The sequence below is a fragment of the Cucurbita pepo genome, chromosome LG20 (assembly GCF_002806865.2).
Source record: "Cucurbita pepo subsp. pepo cultivar mu-cu-16 chromosome LG20, ASM280686v2, whole genome shotgun sequence".
In the NCBI taxonomy this organism is placed as follows: Eukaryota; Viridiplantae; Streptophyta; class Magnoliopsida; order Cucurbitales; family Cucurbitaceae; genus Cucurbita; species Cucurbita pepo.
In genome coordinates, this window is record NC_036657.1 from 3486526 (window position 1) to 3503208 (window position 16683).

The window sequence follows — 16683 nt, forward strand, 5'->3', positions numbered from 1 at the left end:
TATTTTATTATTATTATGAATAATTAAAATATTTATCAATCTTTTCTACCTTATCATAAACTAAAATAATGATGCCACTGAAAGCAACTAAATTCATAAATAATTACCGACTTTATAAAGCTTAAAAGAGACTTAAGCTTCTATAATCTCATTATAATGTTGGTTGATAAAGCTCTAGAACAAAAATTATTTCTAACCCTTTAATTACGAGTATTCTTACAATGGAATTAGAGTATTAGAGAGACTCCATCCCTCGAGCGTAGGATGTCAGCCAAGATGAACGATTTTTGTGAGACCCCACATCAGTTGAGGAGGATAACAAAACATTCTTTATAAAGGTGTAGAAACCTCCCTCTATCAAACACGTTTTAAAAACCCTGGGAGGAAGCTCAAAATAGAAAGCCCAAAGAGAACAATATCTACTAGCGATGGGCTTGGATCATTACAATTGGTATTAGTGCTAGACACCAGGCGGTGTACCAACAAGGATGCTGAGTCCTAAGGGGGATGGACACTGAGTGGTTTGCCAATGAGGGCGTTGGGCCCCTAAGGGAGTGGATTGTGAGATCCCACATCGGTTGGAAGGATAACATAACCTTTGTAAGGGTATGGAATAGCGACGGGATTGGACCATTACAATTGGTATTAGAACTAGACACCAGGCGGTGTACCAACAAGGACGCTGAGCCCTAAGGGGGATGGACACTAGGTGGTTTGCCAATGAGAACGTTGGGCTCCGAAGGGAGTGGATTGTGAGATCCCACATCGGTTGGAATGATGACAAAACCTTTTTTATAAGGGTGTGGAAACCTCTCCCGACAGAACAATATATGCTAGCAATGGTTCGTTTGCAAGGTGGCTATAATTTTTGCATCTTCTTATGTATATAAATAGAGCAACTTTAGAATCACAAAATTCATCAAACCCAACCATGAATAAGATCCCTCTAACCCTAATCTTTATTATTGTTCTATCTTCATCACCATTATGGGCTTCTCCATCTCTCCACATACATCAACACTTTCTTCATTGCCTCTCACACCATTCTCCACACACTTATCCCATCTCCAAACTAGTTTACACTCCAATAAACTCTTCATATTCATCTGTTTTGAACTTCTCCATTAGAAACCTCATATTTTCAAACCCTCAAACACCAAAGCCACTCCTCATCATAACACCCTCACACATTTCCCACATCCAAGCAGCCGTCATATGCTCCAAAGCCCATGACCTACAAATCCGAACACGAAGCGGCGGTCATGATTTCGAGGGTCTTTCTTACGTCGCCGATCAACCATTCATCATTGTTGACCTAATAAATCTAAGGTCCATTAATGTCGACGTTCAAACCAACACGGCATGGGTTCAATCAGGAGCCACTTTGGGTGAGCTTTATTATAGAATTGGTGAGAAAAGTAGGAGCTTGGCGTTCCCGGCGGGGATTTGTCCGACGGTGGGGGTTGGTGGGCATTTCAGTGGCGGTGGATATGGGTTGATGCTGAGGAAATATGGGCTTGCTGCTGATAATGTGGTGGATGCTTATTTGGTTGATGCTAATGGGAGGGTTCATGATAGAGAGTCGATGGGGGAGGATTTGTTTTGGGCCATTAGAGGTGGCGGCGGAGGGAGCTTTGGTATTGTGGTGGCGTGGAAGGTCAAGTTGGTTGTGGTTCCGGCGGTTGTGACCATGTGCTCGACGAATAGAGATGTGGAGGACGATGCAATCAAGCTAATACATCGGTGGCAATATGTGGCTAACCAATTGGATGATAATCTTTTCCTTGGCATCCTTTTGACTGGTATTGTTTATGAGTTTTTTTTTCTTTCTTTTCTTTGAAAAATATGATCCTTAAATTAATATTCTAATGTCAAGTAAACCACACGACATAGTTTTAATTAGATTGAAATTTGTTTGTTGGTTTGTTTTTTTGTTTTGTTTTTATTTCAATTAGTTCCGGGACTTCCCTTCAAGGGTTTAAAACGCGTATGCTAAGAAGAGGGGTATATCACTCGGTGTCTGTCCCTTCAAGGGTTTAAAATGCGTTTTTTAGAGAGGTTTCCACATCCTTATAAAGAATGTTGTTTGGAAATGTTCTCATTGATACACCGCCTCGTGTCCAACTCTGATACCATTTATAACTACTCAAACTCATTGTTAGCCGATACTGTCCTCTTTGGCTTTCCCTTCAAGGGTTTTCCCTCAAAGTTTAAAACGCGTCAGCTAGCGAGAGGTTTCCACACTCCTAAAACAAATACTTTATTTCCTCTCCAGCCGAGGTGGATCTCGTAATATATTTATATTTATATATAAAAAGTGAGTCAAGCGGGAATTTGGGTTGAGTCAAGGGCAAGATCGAGGATGAAGAATATATCCTCTTCACCGACCCCTTTTCGTTAACAGATAGATATTTCCTCATTCATTCTCTCATTCCTAATTTAAACTACTCCGTTTAGGGCAGGTCCACTTAAAGCCCTAACCCTGATGGTTAAATCGACATCTCCTACATAAATATGTATGAAAGAAAAAATATATAAAATAATAGTTCATATGGACGAAAAAGTTAATAGTTAACCTTTAATAGATCTAACTACTATTTCAATCTATAAAACTTTTCGAAAATGAGTTCTTTTTTCCTTGAACCACTAAGAACGTAAAATTTTTAATGATTTGAACTCAATTCTTACTGATTTTAAATCATGTAGGTGGGAATTTTTCGACTCGACAAGGCATAACGAACCCAACAGCCACATTCTTCTCTTTATATCTCGGAAAGCTAGACGAGCTTATAGCCATATTAAAAACAACTTTTCCCGAATTAGGTTTAACAAAAAAAGACTGTGTAGAATCGAGTTGGATCCAATCAACCCTAATAGCGTCCACAGGGGTTCAAACCTTCGAGCCCTTAGAAGCTTTACTCAATAGAACACCCCCGACCATCGAAAGCACCAAATTCAAATCCGATTACGTCAAGGACCCAATTCCCGAGGCGGCAATCGAGGGCATATGGCAAAGATTAAAAGCTCAAGACATAGAAGTTCCACAAATCTTATTCATTCCTTATGGAGGTAGAATGAGCCAAATTTCAGAGTCCGAAACTCCATTTTCACATAGAGCTGGAAATCTCTACAAGATTGGATATGCTGTATCATGGAAAGAACAAAGTTTAGATGCAAAGAACAGGCACATAAATTGGATACGAGAGGTGAATGAACACATGACTCCTTTTGTTTCAAAATCACCAAGGGCTGCCTATGTCAATTATAGAGATCTTGATATTGGTACCAATAATAAGTATGGCAAGACAAGCTACGAGCAAGCCAGCGTTTGGGGCATGAAGTACTTTGGTAACAATTTTAATAGGCTTGTGTATGTTAAAACTAAGGTGGATCCTCATGATTTCTTTAGGCACGAACAAAGTATACCCGTAAAACTTGCTTGATATTAGCTTCGAAAGTGTTTCGAACTATGCTTTCAAACCCTATTCGTGTAGCAAAATAAGGGGTCTTGAGTAGCTTATATGTACGCTTATTAGTTAACGTGTTCGGGGTCTTGAGTAGCTTATATGTACGCTTATTAGTTAACGTGTTCGGTTCATAGTAATCAAATCGAAGTCTTAATTTTGTGTTTATTGTTGGATGATGAAAGTCCCACATCGGCTAATTTAGGGAATGATCGGGTTTATAATCAAGGAATACTCTCTTCATTGGTATGAGGCCTTTTCGAGAAGCCGAAAGCAAAGTCATGAGAGCTTATGCTTAAAGTGGACAATATCATACTATTGTGGATTGTCGTGATTCCTAACATGGTATCAGAGTCATGCTCTAAAACGCCCTAAAACTTAGTCACTCTAAAAGAAAATGAGTCGAGTCTCGGGAAGGCTTAGATCAAAATGTTATAACATAATTGAAACTTATGGAATTATGGACAAATAATTTAAAAAATTGGTTAGTTGAGATATCAAATTTCTTTTTAAAATTTTTTTTAATCAAAAGATTTGTTTGAATATATTATCTTTCCAATCTAAGATTCTATTTTTTCTTTTCTTTTTTTAAATAATTAATTTTAACTTTTTGGCCAATAATGGTTAATTAATTAAGTGATGAATATTTTATTAATTAAGCTATTACAATAGAAGTCACGTATAGACAAGAGCAATAATGATTCAAAATAATTATATCAATTATGCATAATTAATTCATAATATTTATGGTCCTTCAGATTCAACATTTGATGATCTCGACATTCTTCTACATCCCTTCCGTCATGACCACGTTACCTACTTGACTTGTCTCGAAGTGCTTTTAAAAGTAAAAAACACGAGTCATTTCAACATGTTTTATCCTCACGTGTTGTAGTAAAACACTCGACATAAGATTTCTCCGAGCTAAGTAGGCACAAGCCAATCTTATCTCTGATCTTTCTTCTTTCCCTACACCTAATTGAACGGATGGATCTTTCTCCTTTGCCTATCGGTCTCGCTCCGGAACCTATTCTTTCAGGTCAAGCTCACTCTTTGACTCTCCTGTAAGCAAATGAAAGGATGTTCGAAAGATTAATGATCAGTGAAAGAATCAATAGGTTCAGAAGGGAATGAGGTCAGAAAGATCAACAGCTTGCCCTTCTCCTTCTCGCGAGCTTAGGGGCCCCTTCCTAGCTTGCTCCGCTCCTGAACTCCGGCTCCTGAACTCAATCACTACTTCCTTCATTTGTCTTTTAATCATATTCTTAAAATCTCTCTCATTTGAATGTAATATCGGTTCGTTCATGTATCTGTGTTTCACTTGAGCTTCCTCGTTGATTATCTCGGAACCATATCGTACTCGGAAACCACTATAAATAGTAAAGCTTTCAAGCACAAAAACCTCCAACCTAGCCATGAAATCTTCTCCATTAACCCTTCTTTCACTTACCTTCATTGTTCTATGTTCATCTTCCTTATGGGCTGCACCTTCTTCCAACCAAAACAAGGACTTTATTCAATGTCTTCTCCATCATTCTCCAGACACTCACTCCATAACCAAGCTTGTTTACACTCCCATCAACGCCTCATATTCATCTCTCTTGAATTTCTCCATTAAAAACCTTAGATTTTCAACGCCCAAAACCCCAAAGCCACTTGCAATCATAACCCCATCAAACATTCCCCACATTCAAGCAGCCATCATATGCTCCAAATCCCATGGCCTTCAAATCCGTATTCGAAGTGGCGGTCATGACCTCGAGGGGCTTTCTTTTGTCGCCCATGTCCCTTTCATCGTCGTCGATTTGATTAATTTGAGCTCGGTCGAGGTCGATGTCGAGAAAAATACTGCATGGGTTCAGTCCGGGGCGAGTCTTGGTGAACTTTACTATAGAATTGCGGAGAAAAGTCGGACGTTGGCGTTTCCGGCAGGGCTTTGTCCGACGGTTGGTGTTGGTGGGCAGTTTAGTGGCGGTGGGTATGGGATGTTGATGAGGAAATATGGACTTGCGGCGGATAATGTGGTGGATGCTTACTTGGTTGATGGTAATGGGGAGTTTTTTGATAGAGAGAGGATGGGGGAGGAGTTGTTTTGGGGTATTAGAGGCGGCGGTGGAGGGAGCTTTGGGGTTGTTGTGGCGTGGAAGGTGAAGCTGGTTCCGGTTCCGGCGACTGTAACGGTTTGTGCAACTAGCAAGAGTTTGGTGGATGGTGCAATTAACCTCATTGATAAGTGGCAATATGTGGCTGACAAATTGGATGAAAATTTATTCCTTGGCATCATTTTGGCTGGTATTGTTTCATGGTTTGATTGAGTTGAGTTTGTGTATATTTTTCTTGTTTATTAATGTAACGACCTAAAGCAACGGCGGGTAGATATTGTCATTTTTTGGCTTTTATTTCGAGCTTCTACTCAAGGTTTTTAAAATGTGTCTCTTAGGAAGAGGTTTTCATACCCTTATAAAAAATGATTTGTTCCCCTAGATCTCACAATCCACCTTGGGTCGTTACAAATGATAACAGAGCTAGACACTAGGCGCCAATGAGGAGGCTGAATCCCGAAGAGGGTGGAAATGAGGCAGTGTGCCAGTAAGAACGCTAGAGCCTCGTAGGGTGTGGATTGAGGGGTCCCACATTGATTAAAGAAGGGAATGAGTGCCAGCGAGGACGATGGTCCCGAAAGGAGGTGGATTGTGAGATCCTACATCAGTTAATGAGGAAAACGAATCATTCTTTACAAGGGTGAGGATGAGCCTCGAAGGGGGTAGACACGAGGCAGTGTGCCATCAAGAACGCTGGCCTCGAAGGATGTGGATTGACTGGAGAAGGGAACGAGTGCCAGCGAGAACGATGGTCTCGAAAGGGGGTGGATTGTGAGATCCTACATTAGTTAGAGAGGAGAACAAATAATTCTTTATAAGGGTGAGGTTGTGCCTCGAAGGGGGTGGACACGAGGCGGTGTGCCAGCAAGAACACTGGCCCTAGAGGGTGTGGATTAGGGGGTCCCACATCGATTGGAGAAGGGAATGAGGGCCAGCGAGGACGCTGGATCTCGAAGACGGTGAATTGTGAGATCCCATATCGGTTAGGGAAGAGAACGAATCATTATGTACAAGGATAAGGCTAAGCCCCGAAGGAAGATGGACACGAGGCAATATGCCAGCAAAAACGCTGGGCCTCGAAGAACGTAGATTGGGGGTCCCACATCGATTAGAGAAAAAAAACGAGTGCCAGCGAAGACATTGGGCATTGAAAATGGGTGGATTGTGAGATCCCACATCGATCGAGGGAGGAGAACGAATCATTCTTTATAAGGGTGTGGAAACCTATCCCTACCAAACACATTTTAGCCCGAAAGAGAAAGTTCAAATAAGACAATATCTGTTAGCGGTAGCCTAGTGTCGTTACAATTGACGATTTGAGCTCAATTCTTGATGATAGGAGGAGGCAAAACAAACCCATTAGCTATATTCTTCTCCTTGTTTCTCGGAAAGGCAGACGAGCTCGTGACAATACTAAACAACGCGTTTCCCGAACTGGGTTTATCAAAAGAAAACTGCATAGAAACGAGCTGGATAGAAGCAGCCCTTATAGCAGCCAACGGGTTCCAAACAGGCGAGGTCTTAGAAGCCCTGCTCAATAGATCAGCCCTGATACCACCAATCAACAGCGGCAGAAGCAAAACCAAATCCGACTATGTCAAGCAGCCCATGACTAGAACAGCAATCGAGGGCATGTGGAACAGATCAAAATCTCAGGAAATAGAAAGGGCAAGCCTTGTATTCATCCCATATGGAGGAAAAATGAGTGAAATTTCAGACTCAGAAATTCCCTTCCCACATAGAGCTGGAAATCGATACGAGATCGATTACATTGTCGGGTGGGACGAGCAAGGCGTGGAAGCAGAGAAAAGACACTTGAATTGGATGCGAGAGCTTTACAGCTACATGGCTCCTTTTGTGTCGAATTCGCCAAGGGCTGCATATGTCAATTGTAGAGACCTTGACATTGGATCAAACGACATGTATGGACGAACAAGCTACGAGCGAGCACGAGTTTGGGGTTTGAAGTATTTTGGCAACAATTTTGATAGGTTGGTGCATGTCAAGACTAAAGTGGATCCTTATGATTTCTTTAGGCATGAACAAAGCATACCCACTCTTTCCCCCACTCAAGAATTTAGCAAAATAGTTGAACAATGTGATGTTTTGTTTTACATTTATTCTAAACTATGCCCCCAACGACCGCTAGGCTAAATGGGTCGATGAAAGTGGAAATATTATTAGAAATAAAGCTAGATTTGTAGCTCGAGAGGAATGTATTGACACTGTAAAGAATTTCGCTCGTTACTAATTAAAAGCTAATAAAAAAACTTGAAAGAACTAAAAGTCACTACATATACCAACAAGTTGCATCTTCCTTTTCAGTGCCTTAATTATAGGAGTTTCATAGTTAAGCGTATTTTGCTGGGAGCAAGTATGCTGGAAGGACTCGTATTGGTCCGTGGGGATAGTCTTTACTCTTAGAAGTGAGAAATGAGTAAGATAACCAAGTTGCATGGGAATGTTGGGATCATCAAGTGTCAAATCCTTATCTAAATCCTAGGTACGAGGCGTTACAAAGTTCTTTTTTTGGAATGATTTTGAAATGGGTAAACTTAATACTATTCTTCTCAATAAGACTACGAAAATAATATATTTGTACTGCAAATATATGTGGATGATATTATATTTGATTGCACTAATCCTTTTTCGTGTGAGGAATTTTCTAAGTATATTTCTAATAAACTTAACATGATCGATTTTACTTGTGAAGTGATTCGAATCTCAATCAAGTATTCTTGCCTTGAGATATTTGATCAACAAGTTAATCCGAGTTTTACTTTTCCTTTGAGTTATTTCTTATCATTAAGGCTAAGTGTTCTTACCTTTTCTTTAGCTAAGGCTAAATTTCTTTGCAAATTTTTATAATTTAGGTTGCATGTTTAGAATCATTCAAACTTGACATGATCGATTTGTCTGTGAAGTGATTCAAATCTCAAACAAGTGTTCTTGCTTAGAATATTCGATCGATCTGAATCTCACTTCCATTGTAGTGATATCTTATCAATATATCCTACGTCGTTTGTTTTAGGTGAGTGATTATCCTAAAGCTCCTCCCTTAGCTATCCACTAAACTAATCAAGAGGCTAATGTTTCTCAAAATTTAGTGTCACAAGCGTAATCACTCACACCCTTTTTTCATTCTCAAACATAGTTGAAATGTTGGGTCGTTGTGGTTAAACTATGCTGTGTAGATCACTACACAAATTTTTATGGGAAACACTGACACTCTTTATTAAAATCAATCGAAGAGAAACCTTAATAGTGTTGGAGGATATTTATAACAGAGATCAGACAATTTATTCAAAAAATAAGTAAATAATTTTCTTAAAATACTTACGTATACTTATTTCTAAAATATCTAAATCATTTTCTTAAAATACATAGACAATGAGTTCATATAATTATTGGAACAGTGATGGTATTTTAACATGTTCGGGTCCCTCTAACCTATATTATCTTTAACTCGGGAAAAGAATCCACCCACAACCACAAATGGAGTTGTTAGAAATGAGTACAAATAAACAAAGATTTCTTCTAAAAAAAAGCATAGATCTTGTCATGTTTTTTTTTTTTTTTAACCCACTCCTTTTATTGGCTTTATCAAGGGGCCATAAGAGCATTACTCCACTTCCACTCATCAACTACCAAAAAAAAAAACACTATTGAATGTCTAAAATGCACGTAAAAATGTCTGCCACTATGATGAACGCCTTGTATATACTATCTTCATGTTCAGCTACTACTTCAACTCACAAACGTGATGATGAACCATTTGACTTATATAAAAAGTTATAAACAATTTGACTTACGATTAAAAAGAAAATAAACAAATAAACAAAAATTTCTTCCATAAAAAACACTATAAATATGGCCTTTTGAATGTCTAAAATGCACGTAAAAATGTCTGCTACCGTAATGAATGCCTTGTTTATTCTATCTTCATTTTCCGTCTTATGGGTAGTTGCTTTAGCTCACAAACACGAACATTTTCTTCAATGTCTCTCTATACACTCTAGAGACATTTCTAAGGTCATATACACTCCAATCAATTCCTCTTATTCTTCCCTTTTGAGCTCCTATGCTCTAAACCCTAGAGTCTCCACTCCTGCGACCCCAAACCCTCGTGTCATCATCAAACCATCGCACCTTTCCCACATTCAAGCTGCCGTGGTTTGCTCCAAAAGCCATGGCTTCCGAATCCGAACACGAAGCGGCGGGCACGACGCCGAGGGTCTTTCTTACATCTCCCACCACCTCCCATTCATCGTTGTCGACTTGAAAAATCTCAACTCCATCGCGGTCGACATCGAGAACAACACTGCATGGGTTCAGTCTGGTGCAACCATAGGTGAGGTCTATTACGAAATTGCTAAGAAAAGTCGAACGCTCGCATTTCCAGCTGGTGTTTGCCCCACGGTGGGGTTTGGTGGGCACTTGAGTGGCGGTGGCTATGGGTGGTTGATGAGAAAATATGGGCTTGCGGCGGATAATGTGGTGGATGCTTACTTGGTGGATGCTTATGGGAAGGTTTTGGATAGGGAGGCGATGGGGGAGGACTTGTTTTGGGCCATTAGAGGCGGCGGTGGAGGGAGCTTTGGGATCGTTGTGGGGTGGAAGGTGAAGCTGGTTGCTGTTCCAGCCATTGTGACAACTTGTCAGCTGGAGAAGAACTTGGACGGATATGCAAAGAAGCTTGTATATCAATGGCAATATGTTGCCAATAAAATGGATGAAAATCTACTACTTGGCGTCAACTTGACTGGTAATTTGCCTTTTACTACTTAGAACTAATCGATCTAATCATTGAATTTAATTTTTTCGATTGAGTTATGGTTTCACGAGGATGTCGAGTTCACCCCGGGAGCTAAGACTCCGAGGGGAACCGCCTTGAATTGGGTAGTGAAGCTTGTTTGAATGGAGAATAGGGAAGAAGTGGGGAGAGATTTTTATGTGTTACGTGATGGGTCGAGGTGAAGATTATATCTCTCGTGTCTAACCCCACTGAAATCCCTGCTCTGCCCCACCACGTCTTACCTGGATCCTCTCAAGGTTTTTAAAATGTATCGGCTAGAGAGAGGTTTCCACACCCTTATAAAAAAAAGTTTCGTTCTCATCCCCAACTGACGTGTGATCTCAGTCTTACCTGGATCCTCTCAAGGTTTTTAAAATGCATATGCTAGGAAGAGGTTTCCACACCCTTATAAAAAAAAAGTTTCGTTCTCCTCCCCAACTGACGTGGGATCTCACAATCCACCCCTCTTCAGGGCACAGTGTCGTTACTAGCACGCGTTCCCTCCTCCAATCGATGTGGGACCCCCAATCTACCCCCTTCGGAGGGGATGGGGGGCCAGCGTTCTCGCTGGCACTCAGCTTTCTTCTCCAATCGATGTGGAACTCCCCAATTCACCTCCCCCCTAGGGTCCAGCGTTCTTACTAACACACTGCCTCGTGTTCATGTTAGGGAGAGGTTTTCACACCCTTATAAAAGATACTTCATTCTCCTCCCCAACCGATGTGGGATCTCACAATCCACCCTCCTTCGGGGCCCAGCGTCCTCACTAGCACTCGTTCCCTTCTCCAATTGATGTGAGACACCCCAATCCACCCCCTTTCGGAGTCCAGCGTCCTTGCTCGCACACCGCCTCGTGTCCACCTCCTTTCGAGGCTCAACCTCCTCGTTGGCACATCACCCACGCTGGCACTCGTTTCCTTCTCCAATCAATGTGGGACACCCCAATCCACTCCCCTTCGAAGCCTAGCGTCTTTGTTGGCACACCATTTTGTGGCCACCCCCCTTCAGGGCTCAACCTCCTTGCTGACACATCACCAAGTATTGGGCTCTGATACCATTTGTAACGACCGAAGCCCATCGCTAGTAAATATTGTCCTTTTTAGGTTTTCTCTTTTGAGCTTCCCCTCAAGATTTTTAAAACGTGTCTACTAGATATAAGTTTCCACACCCTTACTGTGATATCTCATGTTGGTTGGGGTGGAGAACGGAACACCCTTGTAAGCTTATAAGGGTGTGGAAACCTTTCCCTAACAGAAGTATTTTAAAAACCTTGAAGGGAAGCCCGCAATGGAAAGTCCAAAGAGGATAATATCTGCTAGTGGTGTACTTGGGTCGTTACAGTTATAAAAAATGTTTCGTTTTCCTTCCCGACTAAGATAGGATCTCACAAACACGAGAGTAGAGATTTTAACATAAAAGCCTTGGAAGCAATCATATCCCATAATCCTTCACAAAAATCATTACACAATGTTTGAATTTAAACTCAAGTTCTTGATGATAGGTGGGAATCCAACTGAAGGAGCAAAACCAAATCACAAGGCAACATTCTTCTCTTTATTTCTTGGAAACTCACACCAACTCATTGCAACCATGAACACAACATTCCCTCAATTGGGGTTAACAAACAACGATTGCCAACAAACAAGCTGGATACAATCAACCCTCCTTGCAGCAGGCTTCACAAACAGAGACCCCTTGGAATTCTTGCTAACCAAAACATCATTCAACACCGTCGCCTACAAAATCAAATCCGACTACGTCAACAAACCCATCTCCAAGCATGCATTCAAGGGGATTTGGGACAGATTAAAGTCCCCAAAAATGGAATCTGCACAGCTTTTGTTGTTCCCTTATGGTGGAAGAATGAGCCAAATTCCTACGTGGGAGACTCCTTTTTCACATAGAGCTGAGTTTATGTACAAAATCTCGTACGTTGTGGGGTGGGCAGAGCAAAGCATGGAGGCAAATGAGAGGAATTTGAATTGGGTTCGAGAATTTTATGAGTACATGAGTCCTTTTGTTTCGAACTCACCCAGGGCTGCCTATGTTAATTACAGAGATCTTGACATTGGAATGAACAATGAGTATGGTAGCACGAGCTACGAGGAAGCTCGTGTTTGGGGGGAAATGTACTTTGGGGATAATTTCAAGAGGCTTGTGCGTGTTAAGAACAAGGTTGATCCTTTAAATTTCTTTAGGCATGAACAGAGTGTACCTCCTCTCACACTGTCATAGGCTTAATTGTCTCGTTTGTATGGAAGAATAAGAGGTTGTGTGAAGTTTTTGTTGTGTTTTGATGTATGACTTGCTTTTGAATCGACTCATTGGTCCTTGATTTAATGAAAACATAAGCTTAGTGGTAGATAGATGTCTGGGATTCGGAATCCGGATTCAACCCTGATGATTTCGGTATTCTCCTACGATATAGTCACGTTACTTATAGATTATATGTAATGACTCATGCCCAGGATTCAGAATTTGGATTCAACCCTGATGATCTCGGTATTCTCCTGCGATATAGTCATGTTACCTATAGATTATATGTAACAACTCATGCCCAGGATTCGCAATTCAGATTCAACCCTGATGACCTTGGTATTCTCCTGCGGTATAATCACGTTACTTATAGATTATATGTAACGACTCATGCTCAGGATTCGGAATCCGGATTCAACCCTGATGACCTCGGTATTCTCCTGTGATATAGTTACGTTACTTATAGATTATGTGTAACAACTCATGCACAGGATTCCGAATTTGGATTCAACCCTGATGACCTCGGTATTCTCCTGCGATATAGTTACGTTACTTATAGATTATGTGTAACAACTCATACCCAGGATTTGGAATTTGGATTCAACCCTGATGACCTCGATATTCTCCTGCGATATAGTTACATTACTTATAGATTATGTGTAACAACTCATACCCAGGATTTGGAATTTGGATTCAACCCTGATGACCTCGGTATTCTCCTGCGATATAGTTACGTTACTTATAGATTATGTGTAACAACTCATGCACAGGATTCCGAATTTGGATTCAACCATGATGACCTCGGTATTCTCTTGCGATATAGTTACGTTACTTATAGATTATGTGTAACAACTCATGTCCAGGATTCGGAATTTGGATTCAACCCTGATGACCTCGGTATTCTCCTGCGATATAGTCACGTTACTTATAGATTACATGTAACGACTCATGCTCAGGATTTGGAATCTAGACTCAACCCTGATGACCATTCTCCTGTGATATAGTTACGTTACCTATAGATTATGTGTAACGACTCATGCCCAGGATTTAGAATTTGGATTCAACCCTGATGACTTCGGCATTCTCCTGAGACATGATCACGCTACCTATAGATTATATGTGTTAAGATTTGAGAAATAGAAGTGCGATCGAAAGTACAATCTTCACTAATGTTCACAATGTTTAAATATATACCACTAACTAAATCTTGAAAATAAGATAAAATTATTGAATATACTACTAACCAAACTTCTAAAGATAAGAGGAAAAGAAATTAGCTGATTATGGATATCTAAGACATATTTCATAACTAATTACTATACCACAAAATATACTCTCCAAATATTAAATCTTAATCATATGTAATGACGCATGCCCAAAATTCGAAATCCGAATTCAACCCTAATGACCTCGACATGCTCTTGTTTGTCTCATGGTCACGTTATCTATCCCTCGCTTCTGAAGAGTCCATAGGCTAACACGTGTTAGACTATCTCCAAAGACTAACACAAGTCCTTCCAACATGTTTTGTCCTCCTTTCCACGTATCCCAGAGAAATTTCTAAGAGGTGGCTTAATCGAGTTCTTGGGTCTCTTTTGCCATTCTCGAGTCTGAACACCATTCGAACCCTTTTTTACCTCGATTTATTAGAAGAAAGAATCAAAGAAAACAAAACTCTAAAGAAAATTATTCATTAGAACAAAGAATCAAGAACAAATAAATAATAATACATAAACTCCTGTAAGAACACAACAAAAGAACTTCAAACAAATATAAGATCACAAGAATTATCCTGCAAAAGAATGCTCTCTCTCTCAAATATCTATAAATAAAATTTGTATGAACACACAACACAACCAAGAACAATCACTCGATATTCTTCGTCTTGAATCGATACAAAACCCTCTTCTTCTTGTTCGAAACATTCTCCACTGTCAGCACAATCTTCCCTGCCTCACTGTTCCTAAAACTGTTCCTCACCGGTTCTTCACTGCCACTCATCTTCTTCCCCTTCTGCACAATAATCGTGTACGACCCTTCATCTGACGGCACAAATTCCTCTTTATAATTCACTTCCCAACCCACCACCGTCAGATCCCAGATCACTTGGCTCTCCCCCTGACCTGCCGGAATTTCAATGGACGCCGTCGAACCTGCCTTCAGGTTCAGCTCTGAAACGCCGCTGTCTTCTGGGGTGAACGCGCCGTCGTTTTCTCTCTTGAAACCGCCGTATTGGACGGGGATTTCCTCTGCTGGAATGTACTTTAAAAGGGTTTCGGTTACTTTTGCTGGTCGAGCTACTACGATCTTGCTCTTGGTTCTTTGAGTTAAGAACGGCGAAAGCAGAGCGTTTAACGCGTAGTACCAAAATGGAACATTGATGAATATCTGGAATTCCAATAAGAACACAATAAGAACAAATTCAAACTTGAACTGCTAATGAGAATCTCTGTAAAATGATATCGAAACTTACATTCTTGGCGACAAATTCAGGGTAATTGTCCTGTAAAATTGCGACGGCTTTCTTGGTGGCGATTCTGAGCTCTTTCTTAACGGGGCCAGGGGAGTTCTTCAAATCGTTAATCTGAAGCAGAGAAGAAACCCCACCAGGTTTCAGATCGAGCTTTTGAATCCCTTTCTCCATAACTTGGAATCTCCATCTTAAGAACTGCTCTGTTTTCTCCTCTGTTCCGAACGTTTTCTGGTAAAGATCTTCGGTTTCGAAAACTCCAAAGACATTGTAGCAAACTGGGTGTCCTTCACGATCGACGCCGTTCATGAGCGCTGCAGATTCCAAATCGGAGGGGAATTCCTCTTTCAAGATGGAATCGATGTTGGATTTCTTCCGCCATGAAAGGGTTTTTTGAAGCATTTCGTATGCTTCATTCACTTTGAATTCTCTTGCTCTTAAGAACTTCAAGAGTATCACATCAGTGGCCTCTGTTCCTTTGCTTGGTAACAGAGGAACCCCCCAAAGAGAAACTTCCATTATCTCCTCGTTGATTTTCTGGGTTTGTTCTTCGTTGTTCTTCTCCTCTGGTTTCTGCTCTGTTTCTTCAATGGATTGCTCTGTTTCTTCAATGGATTGCTCTGTTTCTTTAATGGGTTGCTCTGTTTCTTTCTCCTTCTTAATGGGTTCATCTTCTTTGAAGAGATTATTCCCAAGAATGGCTTCTTCGAGTTTGGATTTAAGTTCAGCCAAAGCTTTCTTCTCGAATTCCTTCAAATCAGAGAGATGGTTGCTTTCTTCTTTGTAAGAAGAGCTCTTATCAATGGCGGATGGCTTCAACGCTTCATCTTCAACAGTCTTCACAGCGCTTTTTTCTTCCTTTTCCTCTTCAATAACAACCTTCTTCGGCTCATCTGGAACCTCCACAGCCGCCATTGAAGCACCTTCAAGCTTAACAACCTCCACAGTCATGGCGGATAATCAAACTGCAAACCAAATCCAAAACAAAATTAACAAAACAGAGTAAAAACAACAACAAATTAAAAGAACAAAAACGATTACCTTACAGTACCCACTTCGAATCAAAATTCTCTCTGCACTGAAGAAGACGATTGATTGATTAGGTTATGAATTGATGAATTGGAGACGATGAAGTTGCAACGGTTATATATGAAATTAATTTAATTTTAATTAATTTAAAAAAATTAAAAGACAAAATTAAGAGTGCCCCACCAACGGTCACATACCTGTATCCAACGCAGAGTAGCCGTTGGGAATTTTTTTTTTTTTTTTTTAAATTTTTAATCACGGATGAGCTATGCTAGCCTGGAGGCCAGCAATTTCGGCTCTAATTGAGATCGCTTTGGGACCCACTGATCTTCGAATCGGACGGATCAGATGAGGCTGGATTCAGGTTGGAAAGACACCTGGCTTTAATTTATTGGAATTATATAATAATAATAATAATACAAAGAATCTTTGTTTTTTTTCCTTTATTATTTTTTTTAATTGACTGGTCAATTTGTTATATGTTTTTTTTATAGGAACTAGTCAAATTCTAATTATTGGAATTTGGAAATTTTATTTTTTAATTTATGTATTTTTTTTAACTACCTT

The 16683-nt window shown here is 40.3% G+C and overlaps 4 protein-coding genes across 7 annotated transcripts; 3 read left to right on the top strand and 1 right to left on the bottom strand.

Moving 5' to 3' along the window:
- Positions 1–931: 931 nt before the first annotated feature.
- Positions 932–3443, top strand: LOC111783632 (berberine bridge enzyme-like 18). Its single transcript, XM_023664550.1, has 2 exons — positions 932–1802; positions 2707–3443. The coding sequence occupies exons 1-2, from the start codon at positions 932–934 to the stop codon at positions 3441–3443; spliced, it is 1608 nt and encodes a 535-aa protein (XP_023520318.1).
- Positions 3444–4846: 1403 nt separating this feature from the next.
- LOC111783370 (berberine bridge enzyme-like 27) lies at positions 4847–7785 on the top strand. The gene is made up of 2 exons (XM_023664296.1): positions 4847–5756; positions 6906–7785. Exons 1-2 carry the CDS (start codon positions 4880–4882, stop codon positions 7718–7720), a joined length of 1692 nt encoding a protein of 563 aa, XP_023520064.1. The 5' UTR covers positions 4847–4879; the 3' UTR covers positions 7721–7785.
- Positions 7786–9469: 1684 nt separating this feature from the next.
- Positions 9470–12620, top strand: LOC111783339 (tetrahydrocannabinolic acid synthase-like). Its single transcript, XM_023664266.1, has 2 exons — positions 9470–10331; positions 11863–12620. The coding sequence occupies exons 1-2, from the start codon at positions 9470–9472 to the stop codon at positions 12594–12596; spliced, it is 1596 nt and encodes a 531-aa protein (XP_023520034.1). The 3' UTR covers positions 12597–12620.
- A 1701-nt stretch (positions 12621–14321) lies between these two features.
- Positions 14322–16228, bottom strand: LOC111783699 (patellin-4). 4 transcript variants are annotated; one of them, XM_023664618.1, is made up of 3 exons: positions 16139–16228; positions 15091–16052; positions 14322–15005 (listed from the first exon to the last, which is right to left on the bottom strand). In XM_023664618.1, the coding sequence occupies exons 2-3, from the start codon at positions 16036–16038 to the stop codon at positions 14484–14486; spliced, it is 1470 nt and encodes a 489-aa protein (XP_023520386.1). In that variant the 5' UTR covers positions 16039–16052; positions 16139–16228; the 3' UTR covers positions 14322–14483. The 4 variants fall into 4 exon arrangements, with proteins under 4 accessions (XP_023520386.1, XP_023520387.1, XP_023520388.1 ...); XM_023664619.1 differs by having other exon boundaries at positions 16129–16204; XM_023664620.1 differs by having other exon boundaries at positions 15091–16054; positions 16136–16198.
- Between the last annotated feature and the right edge of the window lie 455 nt (positions 16229–16683).